Below are 17,800 nucleotides of genomic sequence, written 5' to 3' on the forward strand. Positions count from 1 at the left end.
AATGTCTACACACTGGTCTTTGCAGCAAATAAGGGTATTTATACTTTTAAAATATTTTAAGTCCATAATTGGATTAATATACACACCTTATGTATAAGGAGTTCAGATCATATAAACACTGTACAATCCAAAAAACCCTACTGAGAATAAAACTAAATAGGCTTATGATAAGAAATACAGATATCGCATGTATTTACAAATATCATAGACACACAAATTTGGTCAAATACTGTAAAGAAAGAAGTGGTTTCACATTATAATGGCCAAAACATCCATCTTCCTTACTCAAAGCAAATAAAATAAAAACTCAGTATGTAACTCCTGTAGTTTAAGATATCATGACAGTATACAGATAGAAAGAATGAAAACTGTTGACCAAATTATACAGCAAATGTTTTCTAGGTTAAGTATAGGTCTTTAAAATCAAAAAAGATCATTCATAGGATTCAAAGCAACAATGATAAACAATGTCCTCCTGATTTGTGATGTTCATGTGGGTGCCTAATTCATCAAAAACAATGCATTAAACTTTTGGCTAATAAGAAAAATAAATTACAAAGTACAATTAAATCCCTGTAAATGCAATAATGAAGTAAAAAAAAATGTAGATTTATTTACTTTAATATACATCTTAAATGTTATCTTGAGACAATAAAAATAAATAAGCATGCCTGGAGGCATACACTTAGAGACAACGAAGAGACTGCATAGAAGGAATAAGTAAAAATTTTATAAATGAAAGATGAACATGAGATTTGTTCAAAATAATTATCTTTCTAGCCAGTCTTTTTGTTTTAACCCTTCTTGAAAATTCTGGCTAGTAGAATGTGACAAAAGTACGTGTGTCTTTATGGCTTAAAACAAAGCAGACTTGAAAAGTGAAGTGGGCTTCCTTTTTAACAGAATTTTTTTGTTTGTTTATATGCAGGCACTTCAAAAAGACTATGGAGGCAAAGCACCTGGCCCATCCTTTCCAAAATATTTTTCAATCATCAAAATTATGCTAGAGAGTAGGAAAATTCCAGAGAATCAGCGAAGTTGAATATAAGAGACTAATGTGTACAGAGGGCACAGAGCGACCCACTTTTTATTGCTGGGGTCCTTTTTTTTTTTTTTTTTTTTTTTTTTTTAATCAAAGAGCAAAATAATTACACAGACACCATTGCATGGCACATCCAAAGTGTTCTGCTTAAGGGAGAATGTAATCATTCAGCAGTAGGTTTCAGTGAGATTTCTTTAGGCTTCCACCATATACATTGCAACAAGGTTCATGTTTGCTACTTCTCCTTAGTGTATTTCTTTATAACTCCAACATATATCACTTCTTAAAGTATTCATTTCTTGCTGTCTAACATACGTTATTATTTGGAAGCATAAAGTTACATTATACAAATATTTTGCATTTTTAAAAATAAGCGCTTTTGCCACTTCTGCAACACAGTACTTCACATAGTGGTGCAACAAAAGCAGAGCACATATTTACCGCACTACGTAAGATTCATTTTACCACTACCATCTGCCGAACCCATATTGCTTTTTCCTCAGTACCTCTGGGCAGTGACTGTACCATGATTTCACAGAGAGAATGTTAATATGACTTATGAATAACAGTACCATCAGTAATACTGAAATCAATGCAGATGTCACAAAATACGAAGTTCTCAAGGAATAATTTCTTTTAAATATTTGGGCAACTCTCTTTTCTCTGTTGTATTATCCACGGAGAAAAAAAAATACTCCTTTTTGATTATACTCTTACAGAAGTTATAAAAAACCAGATTAGGTATAAACTGGACGACACTTAAGATACTGTACTGCTTTCTATAACAGAAGAACTTCTGAAAAATGTTCTATAGAACTGTATTCCTCAATACCACCTCATTGGTCCATTCCATTCATTGATGGGCAAAGCACTCATGTTTTGACAAAACTTTAAAGCTTCCATAAAAGTTAAATTAGAAAAAAAAAATGAATGTAAGACAACCACAAAATGAAGTATGAAAGTATGACATTTTTGTTTCTAAGAGTGAGTCCTTGAAAATATGCGTGGTCACTACAGAGATGATTTTAATCACAAGACAGCAGATGAACATGTAAGTAACTCCCCAGGATCTGTCTGTGTCCAGAGTCATTTGTGGCGCTGTATAGTTTTCCTTTTCCTTCGTTTGAAAAAACAGCAGCACCTGCAGATGAGGGAAACACTCTTTTTATTTTAAAAGCAATAAAATGTCACAGAGTTGACTTTATCACACTAACTTAAATGGTCATAAAAAGCAACAGACTAGCGCAAGATAAACAGTGATTACACCAATGAAGCATATGTATTAGTGAAAATATGGCAGAGTTATTACTATTGTTTCATCCACATGCCTTTTAAGAATAGCAAGACATTCTAAGCAACATGAAGAGCCGTTAAATTCAAAAGGTTTTGTAGTAATACCAACTGAAAAGTTCATCCTGTACATTATCTCCTTTTCTCCCTGATATTTATATATGATTGCTGAAGCCATTATTAGAAAGGTAAAAATGATCCTAACATTGGGGAGTTCATTCTCACCAAGAATCAGTTTAGACTCCAAAAATAAAAAGACACTCCAATATGGTCAACGACACTTTCCACCATATTTACAAAGTGAAAGACAGAAAATAAATTATATAGAAAGTCAAGAATGGCAATTTTTAATTCCTTAGGGTTAAAGAAGATCAAGTTTATTGAAAGTTTAGTTAAGGTAAAATTATGCTTAATATTTAAAGTAGCACAATTGAGGTGATTCTGTTTTGCAATTCAAAACTGCAAAACACTATATTCCTGACTTTTATTCCTAGGTGAGAAGAAAATCTTGGCTGGACACAGTGGCTCACACCTGTAATTCCAGCACATTGGGAGGCCGAAGCAGGAGGACTGCCTGATGTCAGAAGTTGAAGAATTCAGGATCAGCCTGGGCAATACAGCAAAAACCTATCTCTAACTCCTTCGCTCTCTAAATATATACATACACACACACACACACACACACACTGGGCCTGGTGGCACCCGCCTGTTGTCCCAGCTCCTCGAAAGGCTGAGACAGGAGGCATGTTTGGTCTATGATTCTGCCACTGCACCCCAGTCTGTGTGACAGGGCAACACAATGCTGTGATCTGGTATGAACTGAAAAATGAGAATCATTGATCTGCTCCCACCAGAAAGAAAAAAATTAAATGCACATGTATTTTAAAGTCTCACAATCCTTCAAATAAAGGTACAAAGGTATGGCATTTTTCCCCTCCAGATGTAAGAGTCAGTATAGTAGAATATACAACATGACAGACACTACATATAGCCAGGCACCTTTTCTTTTAACCTTTCAACAGTCCACCCCTTCCTAAGGTTGAGTTTACTTTTGGCACAGGCAAGCATGGTTGGGTATCCCTGGATTTTCCATTTAACTCCTGTGTGGGTGTGTGTGGGTGTGGGTATGTCTGTAAATAATATTTTGTAATAACAGCAAAGTATATTTATATACATGGTGATTCATTACCGAGAGCTGTCAATTCAAAGACTGTGTGTAATATGACCTTATGAATAGTTTCGGCCAGGCACAGTGGCTCATGCCTATAATCCCAGCACTTTGGGAGGCTGAGGCAGGTGGATCACGAGGTCAAGAGTTTGAGACTTGCCCGATCAACACAGTGAAACACTGTCTTTACTAAAAATTAGCTGGGCTGGTGGTGGGCACCTGTAATCCCAGCTACTCAGGAGGCTGAGGCAGGAGAATCACTTGAACCTGGAGGCAGAGGTTGCAGTGAACTGAGATCAAGCCATTTCACTCCAGTGTGTGTGACAGACCAAGACTCCATCTCAAAATAAAAAAGAATAGCTTCAAGTGTCCCACCCAGCAAAAGATTACAGAAAATGAAATAACTACTAGATGTGTTTTATATACTTCTGTGAAATAAATGTAAACAGAATCTACACTGTCCAGTTAAATTACATAATCTCTCTACCCACATTAACTTTAGTCAAAAATAATTTTGTATCATTTATTATTGTGATTTCTGCCATAATTATGAAACCATTATGAGGGTACTAAAAACCAAATTACACAAGTGCATTTTTTAAGTGAACCAAAAAGTATACACTGACTAGACCAGGTGTCCCCAAACTACGGCCCACAGGGGCCACATGCGGCCCCCTGAGGCCATTTATCCGGCCCCCTCCGCCAAACTTCAGGAAGGGGCACCTCTTTCATTGGTGGTCAGTGAGAGGAGCACAGTATGTGGTGGCCCTCCAATGGTCTGAGGGACAGTGAACTGGCCCCCTGTATAAAAAGTTTGGGGATGCCTGGACTAGACCATGGAATGTAAATAATTTAAAACTGTGGATCAGCTGATAAAAATTCAACTAGAAATATATGTAATGATGGATGTTTATAAACTTTACCCTTATGGAGATGACTAGCAGAAAGAACTGAAATGAGTTACCCAGTCAAGAGCCTAGAGAAGAGCTGCTACAGTGAAACAAGACCACAGATGTTAACAGATTTGCTCTGGACTTTAAAAAATAAGTCAAATTTATTTTTAACTGTCAGCTACCTAATATTTCTCAAATCTCAATCACTTTCTAAATGATAAAATCCTTTACTCCAAATAAACCTTTAAGATGTAGAAAAGAGCAGAAAAATATCCATATGGCAGAAAGCAAGACATAAAAATAGGTATTTAGAAGCAACAGACCAAATACTTAGAATATTACATTTAAGAATATGGCCATATTTCAATGGAAATTTATTAACTGATATAAAGTTGCTTTAATAATGCTCACTATTCTTAGATACTGTCTTTTCAAATTTCGAAGTATATTCTCTCAAAAATTTTCTAAAGTTACATTAGCCCTTTGAAATGAGTAATTTAATGTAATACACATTTTGATGAACAAGACCGAGTCTCAGATTTTCTACGCTTGTATTAGCAATTTACTTTGCTTAGTTTGTATTTTCAGCATTGGAGAGTTCTGAGGGTTGAGTTCTTTACACTTAAGTAATCTTTCCTTCAACAGCATTTTACTGAACTACACCAAGCATTTATTTGAGACTAAATAAGATTTTCAAATAAATTCTAATGGCCCTTAAATTCAAACACGATCTAAAAAGGACATCTATTTTTCTGAAATAAATCCCACTAAACAAACACATCCTTACAACAGATTTGCAAAAGTAAACCTGGCATGCTATTAAAATCACTACCACCAGAGGACAGCGTTGCCTTATGTGATACAAATGCATCCAAATAACACAGACAAGAGAGATGCTCTCAAAATACGATAAACTTCATACTTCAAGAGAGATGCTCTCAAAATATGATATACACAGAAGAAATAAATTGGTGTTTTAACTTTATGGCTTATTTCTTAACACAAAAACAATTACCGAAATAACTAATTTATAGTTTTAGTGATTAAGAAATCAGGTCTCATCTCAATTGCTTCCTGTCCCCAGCACTCAATCTGAAACAGTGCTACTACCATGTAGCCACTCAATCACAATACTGTTTTATTTTCCTGTAATAACTTACTCTTACTTTAAAATTATTTTATTTATTTGTTATTTGCCTTTGCATTATAATTTAAGCTTCATAAAGGATTGCTCACAGTTATAGCCCAACAAACTGGTACAAAGTTTGTACTTATTTAATAATGGTCCTCTCACCTCAGCCTCCTGAATAGCTGGGACTACAGGTGCCCAGCTAGTAATTTTTTTTATTTTTTTATTTTTAGTAGAGACTAGATCTCACTGTGTTGCACAGAATGGTCTCAAACTTCTAAGCTCAAGCAATCCTCCCATCTCAGCCTCTCAAAATGTGAAGCTACATCTCTACTCTAAAATTCGTTGGGAATAAATGTTAAGTCCTACTTACGATAAACTTTAGAAACAAACTTAGTACAGTTAGGCAACAGACAGGCAATCCTAACAGATCAAAGTCCTAAAATACACAAAAGCTTTTGCTATTGACACCACACCACCATTTCTCCTTTGTTCACTGCCATTTTCTTCATCTAATTTGCCTTGTTTTCCTGGATATATGTCATATACTTCCTTCTCTTAAATCCACCCAGAAATGAAAGGATGTTTCCCTATCTGGACATGATGTTCTTATTTATCCCTTCTAAGATGACTCATTGCACATTCTTTGGTTGAGAGACTGTCGGTACCTCCTAGACCTACCCACATAGGACTCCAGAACCTAGCTTCTCCAGTATAGAAGTATCTTTTATGGAATCTAATCTTTAATTCTTTGACAAAGGTTCTTTGACAAAGGTTACAGCTAAGGTTTAAACCTGAGCTGTAATTTCATATTTCTGCATCTCTTGATTAAAAAAAAAAAAAAGAGGAACCATTTAGTTAAGCAAGTAGAGTTTAGATCTGAGAATAAGATCACCCACAAAATTAATCCAACTAAAAGCCTTCAGGCCCATCTTCATCTCGAATTCCTTCCTCCCTATCCACTTAAGTCTGAAATGACTTTCAGTTAATCCCTTAAATCTGAAATGACTTTCAAAATTTCCCCATCTTCTCATGCTGGTTTAGTTCAGAACTTTTCAACTTGCCTCCACCATTGCTAAGCACCTTTTAAAGGACTTTCCAGTCTAAGTCTCTCCTCTTTCCATCCAAATTGCCCCCATCATAAATATGGCCATGTTCTTTTCTTCTGAAATCTCATCAATGATTCTCCATTGACTAAAGCATTAAGTTCACACAGCTCTTCAGAATTTGGTTCCCAACCTACTTCCACTCTCCTCAGTCTCATCCTCCATGAGGCTTCCTTCTCAAGTAGCCTATACTATGGATGGAAGGGAGGGAAAGTAAGAAAAAGCAAAAATCTCCTTGCCATTCCCAGAACATACCATGTGGGATTTCTTACTTCTTCATCTTTGCACATGTTCTTCTTTCCACTTAAAAACCACATGCTCTCTCCCAAAAAACAGTTATGCAGTCTCTGTCACTTTGTATTATGATTTTTATACCTCTTTCTTTCTCACTGAACTGATCTCGAGGAAACATATTATTCTTCACTCATTTTTATAGTTCTGGAGATTATCAAAGTCTTGAACACTTAGTATTATAGAAACTAAACAAATGGTCTGAGACTGTCATGTTAAAATGTTTTTTAAGCAACAGTTTATTAGAGGCTACTAACCCAAAATACAGATTCTCCATCTAGTTTCATAGGAAAACTTAATCCATATTTTTAAGCCATTTTCTGCAATCTGATGAACACCAAAAAGTGACATAAGCCTCATAACTGCTGCCAAATTAATTTTCCTAAGGACCAACCTGATCATATTGTTTCTTGGCTTAAAAACCACAGGATGTTTCTTGGCTTCCTTTCTTGTGCTGAGAAAGATAATGTCCAAATTTGTTTACTGGCTACCAAGGCCCTTTGAGATTGGGATATTATTAGCCTATCTCGGTTTCCATTAATGTGTTTATATATTCTCTGCCTGCATGAGTTACTTCTTGAACTTGATCAATTCTGTCCTTGCTCCAACCTCTTCTCTCTTGACTTCCACCCATTTCCCTTGTCAAATCATACTCATGTTTGAAAACTAGATGCATCCTTACCCATGAGGACTTTTCCGATCTTCCCAACTAGGAGGACATACTCCATTTTCTGAACTCCAATAACATTGATCCCTCTCCTATAGTGCTAATCATATAATACTTTTTATTAGAATGGTCCTTAACCCTGGCTGCTCCTAGAGTCACTTTGGAAGCTTTTTATGATAAGCATGTCCCACCATAGACCAACTGGTAAAATCAGAAACCTTGAAAGTACAGCCTAAGCATTATAGTCACCTAGGAGTTTTAAAATTCCCTAGATGACTATAATGGAAAACCAAGGTTGAGAACCATTGTATAAAAGTTGTCGGTATACTTTCCATCTGACCTAATGGCATACAAACTTTGACATACCTTAATAATCATATTACCAAACACATGATGATCTGTTCAGTAAATGTTGCAAGAAGAAAGAGAAACAATAAAAGATGGTTTCATACTACTTAAAAAGTAAATAATTAAACTAAATTATTTTGTTCTCCCAAATTCCTGGAAAAAAATGATAAGGGTGTTATTATTTGTATCACTTGTCTTAAAATTCTCAACTACAGTAAACAAGAAAGACAAAACCTCATTATTAATGAAGGTAATTAGCTTTTCCATCATTCTGCATATGGGAAAATAGAGTATTTTCCATCATTTGGAAATCAAATGCTAAAATGTGCATTACAAAATACATTCTATTTAATGGGGTGGGGTGAGAGAGATCTCTGCCAATTATAGGTAAGAAGAAAGATGATAATGAAACAAATTCTGAAAGCGAATTCTAAGCAGGTCCCTAGTTAAGTGTCAAATGGTGGCAGAAAGAAGACAAGTATAAGATGCAATTTAGAAAAGGAGCTGGGTACAGTGGTTTGCACCTATAGTCCCACCTACTAGGGAGGCTGAGGCAGAAGAATCACTTGAGCCCAAGGGTTCAAGGCCAGCCTTGGCAACATAGCAAGATGCCCCCCTCTTAAAAAAGAAAAAAATCATGCTCAAATTTTTAGTCAAAGATTAAGAGGATATGAGAAATACAATAATAAACCTGTAGAAATGTTAGCATAAACCTAATTAAAGAAGTGAAAAAAATCTTGTGTGTTTAAATAGAATTTTTAACCAGCAAAGAGATAGGAAAATTCTGAGAATTTCTGTAACCTACCTAACCCACCTAAAGTAAGGCTTCACTAATATCATGAGTTGCTATCCTTTTTTTAAAACCACCATTTTATTAAGATATAATGCACGTGTTATAAAATTTATCCTTTGAAAGTATATCATTCAATGGCTTTTAGTATTCAGAATGAGCAGCTATCACCACTATCTAATTTCAGAACATTTCCATCACTCCATAAAGAAATCCCATCCTCCTCTTCTTGCCCTGAGCAATCACTAATCTTTTGGTACCTATATATTTGCCTATTCTGAACATTTCATTTAAATAGAATCACATTACATGTGGCCTTTTGTGTTTGGCTTCTTTCATTTAGCACAATGTTTTCTATTTCATTTCTTTATATTGTCAAATGGCAGTCCATTGTATGAGTATACCACATTGTTTAATTATTTAGTAATGATTTAAGAAACATAGCCACTAGGAATGTGAGGATGAAAAAAATCCTTGTTTTCAAGAAATTTAGTAAGTTTTAAGAAGTGGGAGGTACATAAAGAGGGTAACATAGCTAAGGCATATTTAAGGAATCAATGCTACATAAAGTTCAGAAAGGAAAACAGAGCTGTAAAGATAGTCAGGGGCCAGACTATGACAGGTATGAGAGACCTTGGGGCCATGCAACAAAATATGGACATGATGTGACAAGCAATGGAGAACGCTTCCTATGGGAATAGCCTTCCCACCATTTCCTTCTTTCACATCCTCCAATGCCCACAGATAGAGACCCAAACACACACCCACACTCATCCCAACTAAATAAATTACTATGCCATTCTTCAGCGCCACCTCCATAAAGTATTCTCTGATCATCCAGGTCAGGAAATATCTTTATCTTTACAAACTCTAATCATTTTTTTCAATACCTTTTTCATAGTGTTAATCATATACTGACATATACTAGTACAACTGCAATCTCCCTGCTGGCTTGTAATCTACTTAAGAACAAGGACAGTATCAGGTATTTCAGAAACCTCAGCAGTATAATTGCTGAATGAATAAATAGAAAAAAGTAATGGATTTGATTAAAAGCAAGTCTCCAGGAGGATGTAAATGAAGAAAAGCTAGTTTCAGTGAAAAGTGTGGGTATGGAAGTAAAAATATGGGACACTGATAAAAGAGGCACAAGCCTGGGAAGAAGAGAGATGAGAAATGTCATTGGCAGCTAGCTGGAAGAGAAGAAATAAATAGGGGTGATAATAGCTATTGAGTACCTGCTGTGTGTCAGATGAAATACCAGCACTTTATCACATTTAATTTTCTCAACCAATGAAGTAGATATTATTAGCTTCATTTTACAGAAAAAGAAACAAGTTTTCCTGAAGGTAATAAATAAGTGACAGAAACAGGATTCTTCAACCTATGTTTAACTGCAAAAGATGTGTGCAATACAATCTGCCACACCACCACCCTATGTTCCTGTCTTAGGATTGTACCTAAAATTCACAAACATAAGCTGTTTAGTCTTTGATTTTAAAACATGCAAATAAAACTATACTTTCAGGGAGTTATTTCTGCAGTTCATAAAAATACACAAGTATACAACTAGTTATATCCTGAAATATACTAGTCTTTGTCACACTGTCAATAAATTCTATAGTCAAAAGAGATAAAAATGGATTCTTAATCACTGTGCTTTAGGAAAAAAATCCACAAGTTTCCTAATTTTGCAGCCAGCAAATGAGCATTATTTTTGAAAGTTATATAAGGTGTCTTTAGATATGAGAAAAATATTTCAGCATTTACTAATCTAAGCAACTTCCTTTACTCAGTCCCAGTCTGACTCAAAATTTGTTCTAAAACTGAGAGAAGCATTTTAAGCACAATATTACAACTAAAGGCAAAATGTCAGGAACTAACTTATATCCAAAATTATTTCTGTTAATAAGAACATTACTTTTCATAATATCATGAGGATTTTTTAAACGACTTCTTCATTATAAGGTTATCATAAAATTTATCGATACTATGTTCAAGGGCAGTAATTGGTTAGTAAATGAAATATTGTTTTAGTGGTACTACTGTGGGGAATGAGATCTGCTATATGTATTTAACAATTGCAAAGAGAAAAAAAGAAAGCTTAATGCAAAAATCTATCTTTCTATTTAAATAGCAAATAAAAACTATTACGAAACAAATGCACAAGCACAAGCAGGGTTGGTGTATCATCTATGCAATTAAAAAGTGGCCCCAAATCTATGTCACTTGAAGTAAAAAAAGTTGCAGCAGGCAAAAGAGCTCCTCAAACAATTATTTCTTGCTTTTCAGAGCTATCTTAATGATATCAAATACTTTTGAATAACTTTTACCAATTATAATTGCTATGTTGAGAGTTTTGTTTTCAAAAGACACAAAATGATGCTAAATCTTTGAAATTACAGTCAACGGAGCTATTTCTGCCTGCCTACACTTGAGACTCACCACATGTTCAACACTTTCTGGCAGCTAAACACACACACAAAAAAAATACAAGGGAAAAAAAAAGAGAGAATCAGAAACAGCCCACATTGAAATCATCACATTGTTTTTCATGCTTAATTTTTTCCAAGCAATATTGTTATAATTTATGCTTTAAAAAACAAATTCAATCTATTAAAACATGCATTTTATAAAATTAATATGTATTCTTAACGCTTACAGAAAAAAGACAGCATATCAGTAACTTTCATCCATCAACACTCTTAAAACTCAAAAGCTAAAAATATGCTGTTAATTTTAAATAAGAATTTGAGCACAGTTCTTAAATATTTTGTCTTATTAAAATGTTTACTGAAACAGCACTATTTTAAACTTACTATAGTGATTAAAATAATTAAGCATACCACTTGTTTTGCATGCACCTATTCCCTGAAAAAAAAATTCCTGAAATAATTTTATGAACTATAAATCTCAAACATGCATAATTTAATAACAAAAAGTTACTAAAACAAATAAAACAAACACATACTTGGTTTCATCCATCACTTCTACTTCAGTAGGGGCTGTGATGGGTGCATTTGAACGTCCTGCAGTGGGATCATCTGTGTTTAACTCTCCATTTGTAGAGCTTACAACCTGTTTTAAAAAAAATAAAAAATAAAATATATATATATATATATAGTACACATACATACTCATAAATATACATACACACTAAATAGGTTATGTAAGAATAAACATAATTAAGGTTAAAGTATTTCAATAAGAAAGTTAATGTGAGGACACAAATCAATAGGTAGCAACTAAATATAGTAATAGGTCTAGCATTGTATTTAAAGATCAAGGTCATCTAATATGTGCTTTTCAACTTACTTCCTTTCCTTATTGAAATCTCTGTCTTCTGTCTCCTTCCCTCTGGTTTTTAAGGCTAACTCCTACATGTATGTCTCAATCAGTTTCCTCTTGCGTGCCTATGTCCTTTGGCACTTTGCTATATCATGAATTACTTTCCTTAATACAGAAAAACTTCAATATCACTCCTTTGAATGGATCCTTCACTTCAATCTGCAATTATGCTCAAGTCTCCATTTCAAACTGCCCATTAAAATAGAGACAACACCATTCATTCACCCAGTTGTTCAAATGCAGGGGTCACTGTGATCCCTCCTTAACTTAAAACCCACATCTAATCCATCAATTGCAGATCCTGTTAAATCCTCCTTCAAACATATCCCATACCTAATCAATTCTCACCATCTCTATTACTACCAGGACTCCAGTCCAAGGCACTATGATCTCTTATGTGAATAAGAGCAAAAACCTACTATCTAGTCTTCTGCTTTGTCCCTCACTCAAACATGTCGTCTACACAGCAATCACGTTGCTCATTTTAAGATGCAAATCACAACACATACAGCTCCATGCTTAAAACTCTCCAATTGCTGGCTTCCTGTTTTCGCTTAGAGTAAAAAATCTATACTCCTCAGGCAAATTGACAAAGTCCCACATGATGTGATGCCTGTCTACCTCTCTGATCTCATAGCACCTTCTCCATAACTCACTAGCCTCCATCCAATATGTCAAGATTCTTTCCATTTTTAATGGAAATGCCCTTGGCATTATCTACTGTCACTGCCTAGAATTCTCTTCCTACTTACTAGCTGACTTCTCATCTTTCAGATTCTCTGGGCAGGCCTTTTCTATCACACAGCTAAAAATTTTCATGCTGACATAGTCTTTTATATTACACCCTATTTTAAATTATTTGTACAGTATTTATCAGTGTCCATGTTTTTCTTATTTGCTTATTTGTTGTGTTTCTTGATATCCATCCCTACCTCTACTAAAATTAAGCTCCAGGACAACAAAGACCTTGTATTGTTTCCTGCTATGCCTGGCACAGAACAGGCACTCAATAAATATTTGTGGAAATAAATGAATGCATGTATGCATGAATGAAATCCTGAAATAAGATAAAAATCATAATGAAATTCCCAAATTCTCCCAAATTACCCCGTTTCTGCAAATTTACCTTATTGTTCTAGTTCTTCCTTTTCCCTTATCACTAAACGTTTTGGGAAAAAAAAAAACATAACTTACCACTTCCAGTTTTATAAAATTTTCCAGTTCTTTATTCCTTTACTCCTTGCAATCAGTTCTCTATGTCTACATAACTCTAATAAGAGTTATCTTAAAGGTTACCAATGATTCCGAGAAAATATATTCAGTGTACTTTGCTCAGTGCCTCATTTTCTTGTACATCAAATCACTTGGCACTACCTGAACATTCTGGAGTAAGATGGGTCTAGACTCAAAACCTAGCTCTACCACTTACCAGCTATGAGACTCTGGGAAAAATATCTTACCTTGCTAAAGTTTTCAAGTACGATGAACAGTAGCATATAATTAACAAGGTTGATATGAGGGTGTGATAATATCAATACATAAATGTCAATATATAAAGAACAGTGCCTGGCATATGGGAAGAGCTCTAAATGGTGGCCATCCATCACTATGTTTCCTCTATAATCATGGCTTCAACTATCACCTCTAGATAAAGGGCTCCCTGAGCCTAACCACTCACCCATATACTCAGTTTGCTAAACCAAGTTTGGTACCTCAAATCCTGCATTTCTGAAGGTAAATTTATCTTCCTCCCTCTGAAATGTATTACTCTTCACATAGCTCCCATTTCAGTTAAAGCCCTACCATCTTCTCAGACATTCAGGCTCAAAAATATAGGAATTCTCTTTGATGCCCCTCCTACCCAATACCTAATCTCTTTAAATGAAATAAAGGGTTAGCAACTCTGACATGGGCAACAGAGTTGACAACTGACTATTAGACTTAAAAGTAGTATTTACAGTACCTTATATTTCTAAAATTTAATTAAATTCTTGCTTTAGTCTACAGCATGCTAAGGCCCTGTTGTAGGTGTTTGGAATACCAAAGTAAGCAAGATAAACATCCCTATCCTTGTAGACCTGATACTTTAGTGTAGAGAAACGGGACCCTCTCCAACTCCAAGGAAAGTAGTAATAACTACCAATCAATATAGTTGAGTTAATTTAGGAATTACGGAAGTTCAGTTTCCTATATCCTATATAGAGTAAGTACTTAGAAATGAACACTGCATTTGTGCCTACAGCTGAAAACATACAAAACTGCCTTGATTATCTTCAAAGGCAATCTAAAGAAAAGAATACTCTTATATCTAAGCATGCCTCTCCTTTTTTGGGGCACTTGCTTTCCCTTTCTGTCATTCTATTGAGCTGTAAATCTTTTTATTTCTCTCTCTCTCTCCCTCTGAAAACATTCAAAAATAATTATTTGTTCTAATTACTGAACATAATTTGGTTCTTTATTCTTAATTTTGAAAACGTCAGAGCCTCTGCACTAAACTGGATAGGAGAGAGAAAGCAGTATTCTTAACTCACATATTCTCTGCTAACTCCATCCAGAGCCTGTATACAGCACATAATCAAACAGTTCACTGAAAAATTTCCAGTGCTCTTTCTTCAACATACTATTCAAGGTTTCTTACTCTCCCTTTTGTTCAATGGCCCTAGACAACTGGAAGGATGCCACCTCAACTTACAGGCAGCTCCTCTAACATGTCTTCCCTTATTTTGAGCAGCATAATTGAAAATTTTAGAAAATCCAGGTATTCTAAATTCTAGCAACATTAACTACATATTTTCCAGCAGCAATGACCATATATACACTGTAATTATATAATGTGATTTACTTCAGTTCACGGAGGAAGACTTTTTATACCTGACTTTGGTAAATTTTATTTTATTGAAATGTTTCAAATCCCATTTTACCTGGTTGACCAGATCGAGACCAGAAGGAAGTAACATTTTCCTTTTATGTAATTTTTCCTTGGTTTCCCAGATTCCCTGATCCTCTGAGTAGAGGCCAGTAACCCAAAGTCAGAATAGAATCACTGTGGTAACAGAGTTAAGACAGGATACTGCTGTTCACCTTCATAAAATTGGCCTATTTAACACCAGTGACTTGAGAGTGTTATCATGGCATTAAAACTATTTTCACTTAAAATTTGTGTCTTTTTGCAAAAGGATTTTACAAAGAAGAAATGAAGATACAATACTCTAAATAATATATTATTTTATTCCTGGAAGCCTAAATCAATCAAATACATACAAATTATTCTTATAAGCCAAATTCTAATGAATAGTTCTACTTAGGTGACATTTCTAGAATCATAACTTGAACTAGAAGATTAGTCTCTGAAATATTAGTGTTCATCAGGCTGGTTTCTTGAAAGTATATAAAAATGACAGATATTCTAAGGTTTGACATTTCAAAAAATAATTCAGGCATTATACAGGATTGTTTGCCTTCGTAAAAAAAAAAATTCCCTCTGACATTCCCAATTTTATAAGAAACTTACTACGATTCTGATTTTAAGAAGTTTTTTTTTTAAAAAAAGGCAACTAGACTACAGTTTTACTGTCAGAATTTAAGAGGGATGTTGGAGAAACAGCCCACAAGCAAGTGTGAGACATAATAACAGTTCACTTAATATATGCCTGACAAATCCAATTCCAAAAGATGTTATTCTTACAGACTTTAGAGTATAGACATGACATATAGTATTTTTATTGTCAATGATTTTTAAAAGCCAATTAATGTACTTTCCAAATATAATGAATTCATACAAATTAGTTATACTACTGTCTTCCTAATTTCTTTTTTGTTGTTGTTGTTGTTATGAGATGGAGTCTCATTCTGTCACCCAGGCTGAAGTGCAATGTGGCACGATCTTGGCTCACTGCAACTTCCGCCTCCTGCCTCAGCCTCCCAAGTAGCTGGGATTACAGGTATGCACAACCACACCTAGCTAATTTTTGTATTTTTAGTAGAGATAGGGTTTCATCACATAGCCAGGCTTGTTTCAAACTCCTGGCCTCAAGTGACCACCTGCCTCAGCCTCCCAAAGTGCTAGGATTATAGGTGTGAGCCACCACGCCCTGCCTGTCTTCCTAATTTCTATCCAATATCTTGTAAGCAAGATTACCAAGTAAAGCCTTGATATAATAATTAACCAAATATATTAATTAGCCAAACTTTCATCTATCCAATCTATTAGAAATACTAAAACATCATATATTTTATTAATGTATTCAGCTTTTTTAGAAGTTATCTATAAGAAAGCACACTAATGAGATATATTAATAGTTAAAAGAGTGACTTCCAAATAATTTCCTGAACCTGTGCTAGGATATATATAATATATATATTATAAAACCAACTTCTTTACATATCCTAAAGACTAAAGGTATAATTGATATTCTTGGTATTTCAAAAGATGACCCTAAAGCACAGACAGTGACATGCTTTAGGGTCATCTTTTGGAATACCAGCTCACCAGCTTTGTCCACAAAGATAACCCAAAATGGATTTTCAATTAACTTTCACTTAGGATCATTATTTTCCTTGATCATCCCAGTCTTTGGAGATGTTATTATATAAAAATAAGTAAATTCATAATACTAATGTACCCCAATGATAATAGCAATTTCCAAAACTAGATTAAAGGAAATGAACTAAAAATTAAGTAATAGAGGCATATAACTATATTCCCACAATCTCTCTTTTGCAGATGTCAGTACCCCAGAAAAGTATGAATAGAAAGATGTGATTGTAATAGTCACTAGATTTTGTTCCTTGTTAATAACTGTATTTTCAAATATCTGATAGACTGAAATTAGTAATGTTTTAGAATGGTCGGTATTCACAATTAATGTAACTGAAGTAATGGTATCTACTATTACTCTTGACTTTAACACATATGTTTTATTATCATCTCCAGATATATTTGTCTAATCCTTTTCTGTTAACACCACCTGTATTTATTTGTTCAGATGCTTCATCAGCTAAAGATCAGATTGCTTATTACAACAATGAATGTTTGTTATTCTTTCGTTTTCCTCAACAATGCCTGGTTGTACAACATATCTGCACCATTTGTAATTCTGCCTCTTTTTCTCCCAAAGGCTCAGAGTCACATTATTCCTTAGATTCAAACCAAATACTGTACAACTATAAAAGATTTTCAAATAATCGGGGGTATACATAATACATGTATAAGTACATTTTACATGTAAAACCATGTAAAATAGCTTTTCAGTAGTGTCCTTAATATTTGTCTTCTTCCTTTTGCTTACAGTTGCCTCTATATGGGATCAAATTTTCAGTTGGCACTGAGTTCAATGGATTTGTGCTACAGTGAAAAGCACAGCTAAAATGGAATTAGAGATCACTACTATCTGTTGTCCATGGTATATTTTAAAATCTAATTTTGGAGATCTTGATTTGCCAGGTAGAAACATATCAAAAAGAAGTAAAAACTGAACTTTTCCTTTTCCCTCAGTCCCACGCCCAACTAAACTCCACCTTCTAATTCTTCTCAAAGCCTTTTATTTCTTGTTATCCCCACTACCCAACATTTTTCCCCAACTACAGACTTGAGAGCTGTATTCCTCATTTATACTTACCTCCTTTCAACCTAGTCTCCAGCAAAAGCAATGTTTAGAAAACACTAATCAAAACTGGTCTCCTAATTCCCCTATGGTTACCCAGTATCCTCAGAATAAAGCCAAGTTTA

The 17,800-nt window shown here is 34.5% G+C and overlaps 1 protein-coding gene across 15 annotated transcripts in view; it reads right to left on the reverse strand.

Moving 5' to 3' along the window:
* Nucleotides 1-1,096: 1,096 nt before the first annotated feature.
* CSNK1G3 (casein kinase 1 gamma 3) overlaps nucleotides 1,097-17,800 on the reverse strand; it is a 102,506-nt gene continuing 85,802 nt past the window's right edge. For 11 of the 15 annotated variants that reach the window (XM_074382061.1, XM_074382045.1, XM_039469637.2 and 8 more), the window contains 3 exons: nucleotides 11,696-11,802; nucleotides 11,170-11,193; nucleotides 1,097-2,183 (listed from right to left, as the gene is read on the reverse strand). In XM_074382061.1, the coding sequence (XP_074238162.1) occupies nucleotides 2,129-2,183; nucleotides 11,170-11,193; nucleotides 11,696-11,802 (186 nt within the window). In that variant the 3' untranslated portion in view covers nucleotides 1,097-2,128. The remainder of the gene's footprint in view (nucleotides 2,184-11,169; nucleotides 11,194-11,695; nucleotides 11,803-17,800) is intronic. The other 4 variants (XM_039469649.2, XM_039469629.2, XM_039469645.2 and 1 more) reach the window with 1 other exon arrangement.

The sequence above is a fragment of the Saimiri boliviensis genome, chromosome 1 (genome assembly GCF_048565385.1).
Source record: "Saimiri boliviensis isolate mSaiBol1 chromosome 1, mSaiBol1.pri, whole genome shotgun sequence".
NCBI lineage: Eukaryota > Metazoa > Chordata > Mammalia > Primates > Cebidae > Saimiri > Saimiri boliviensis.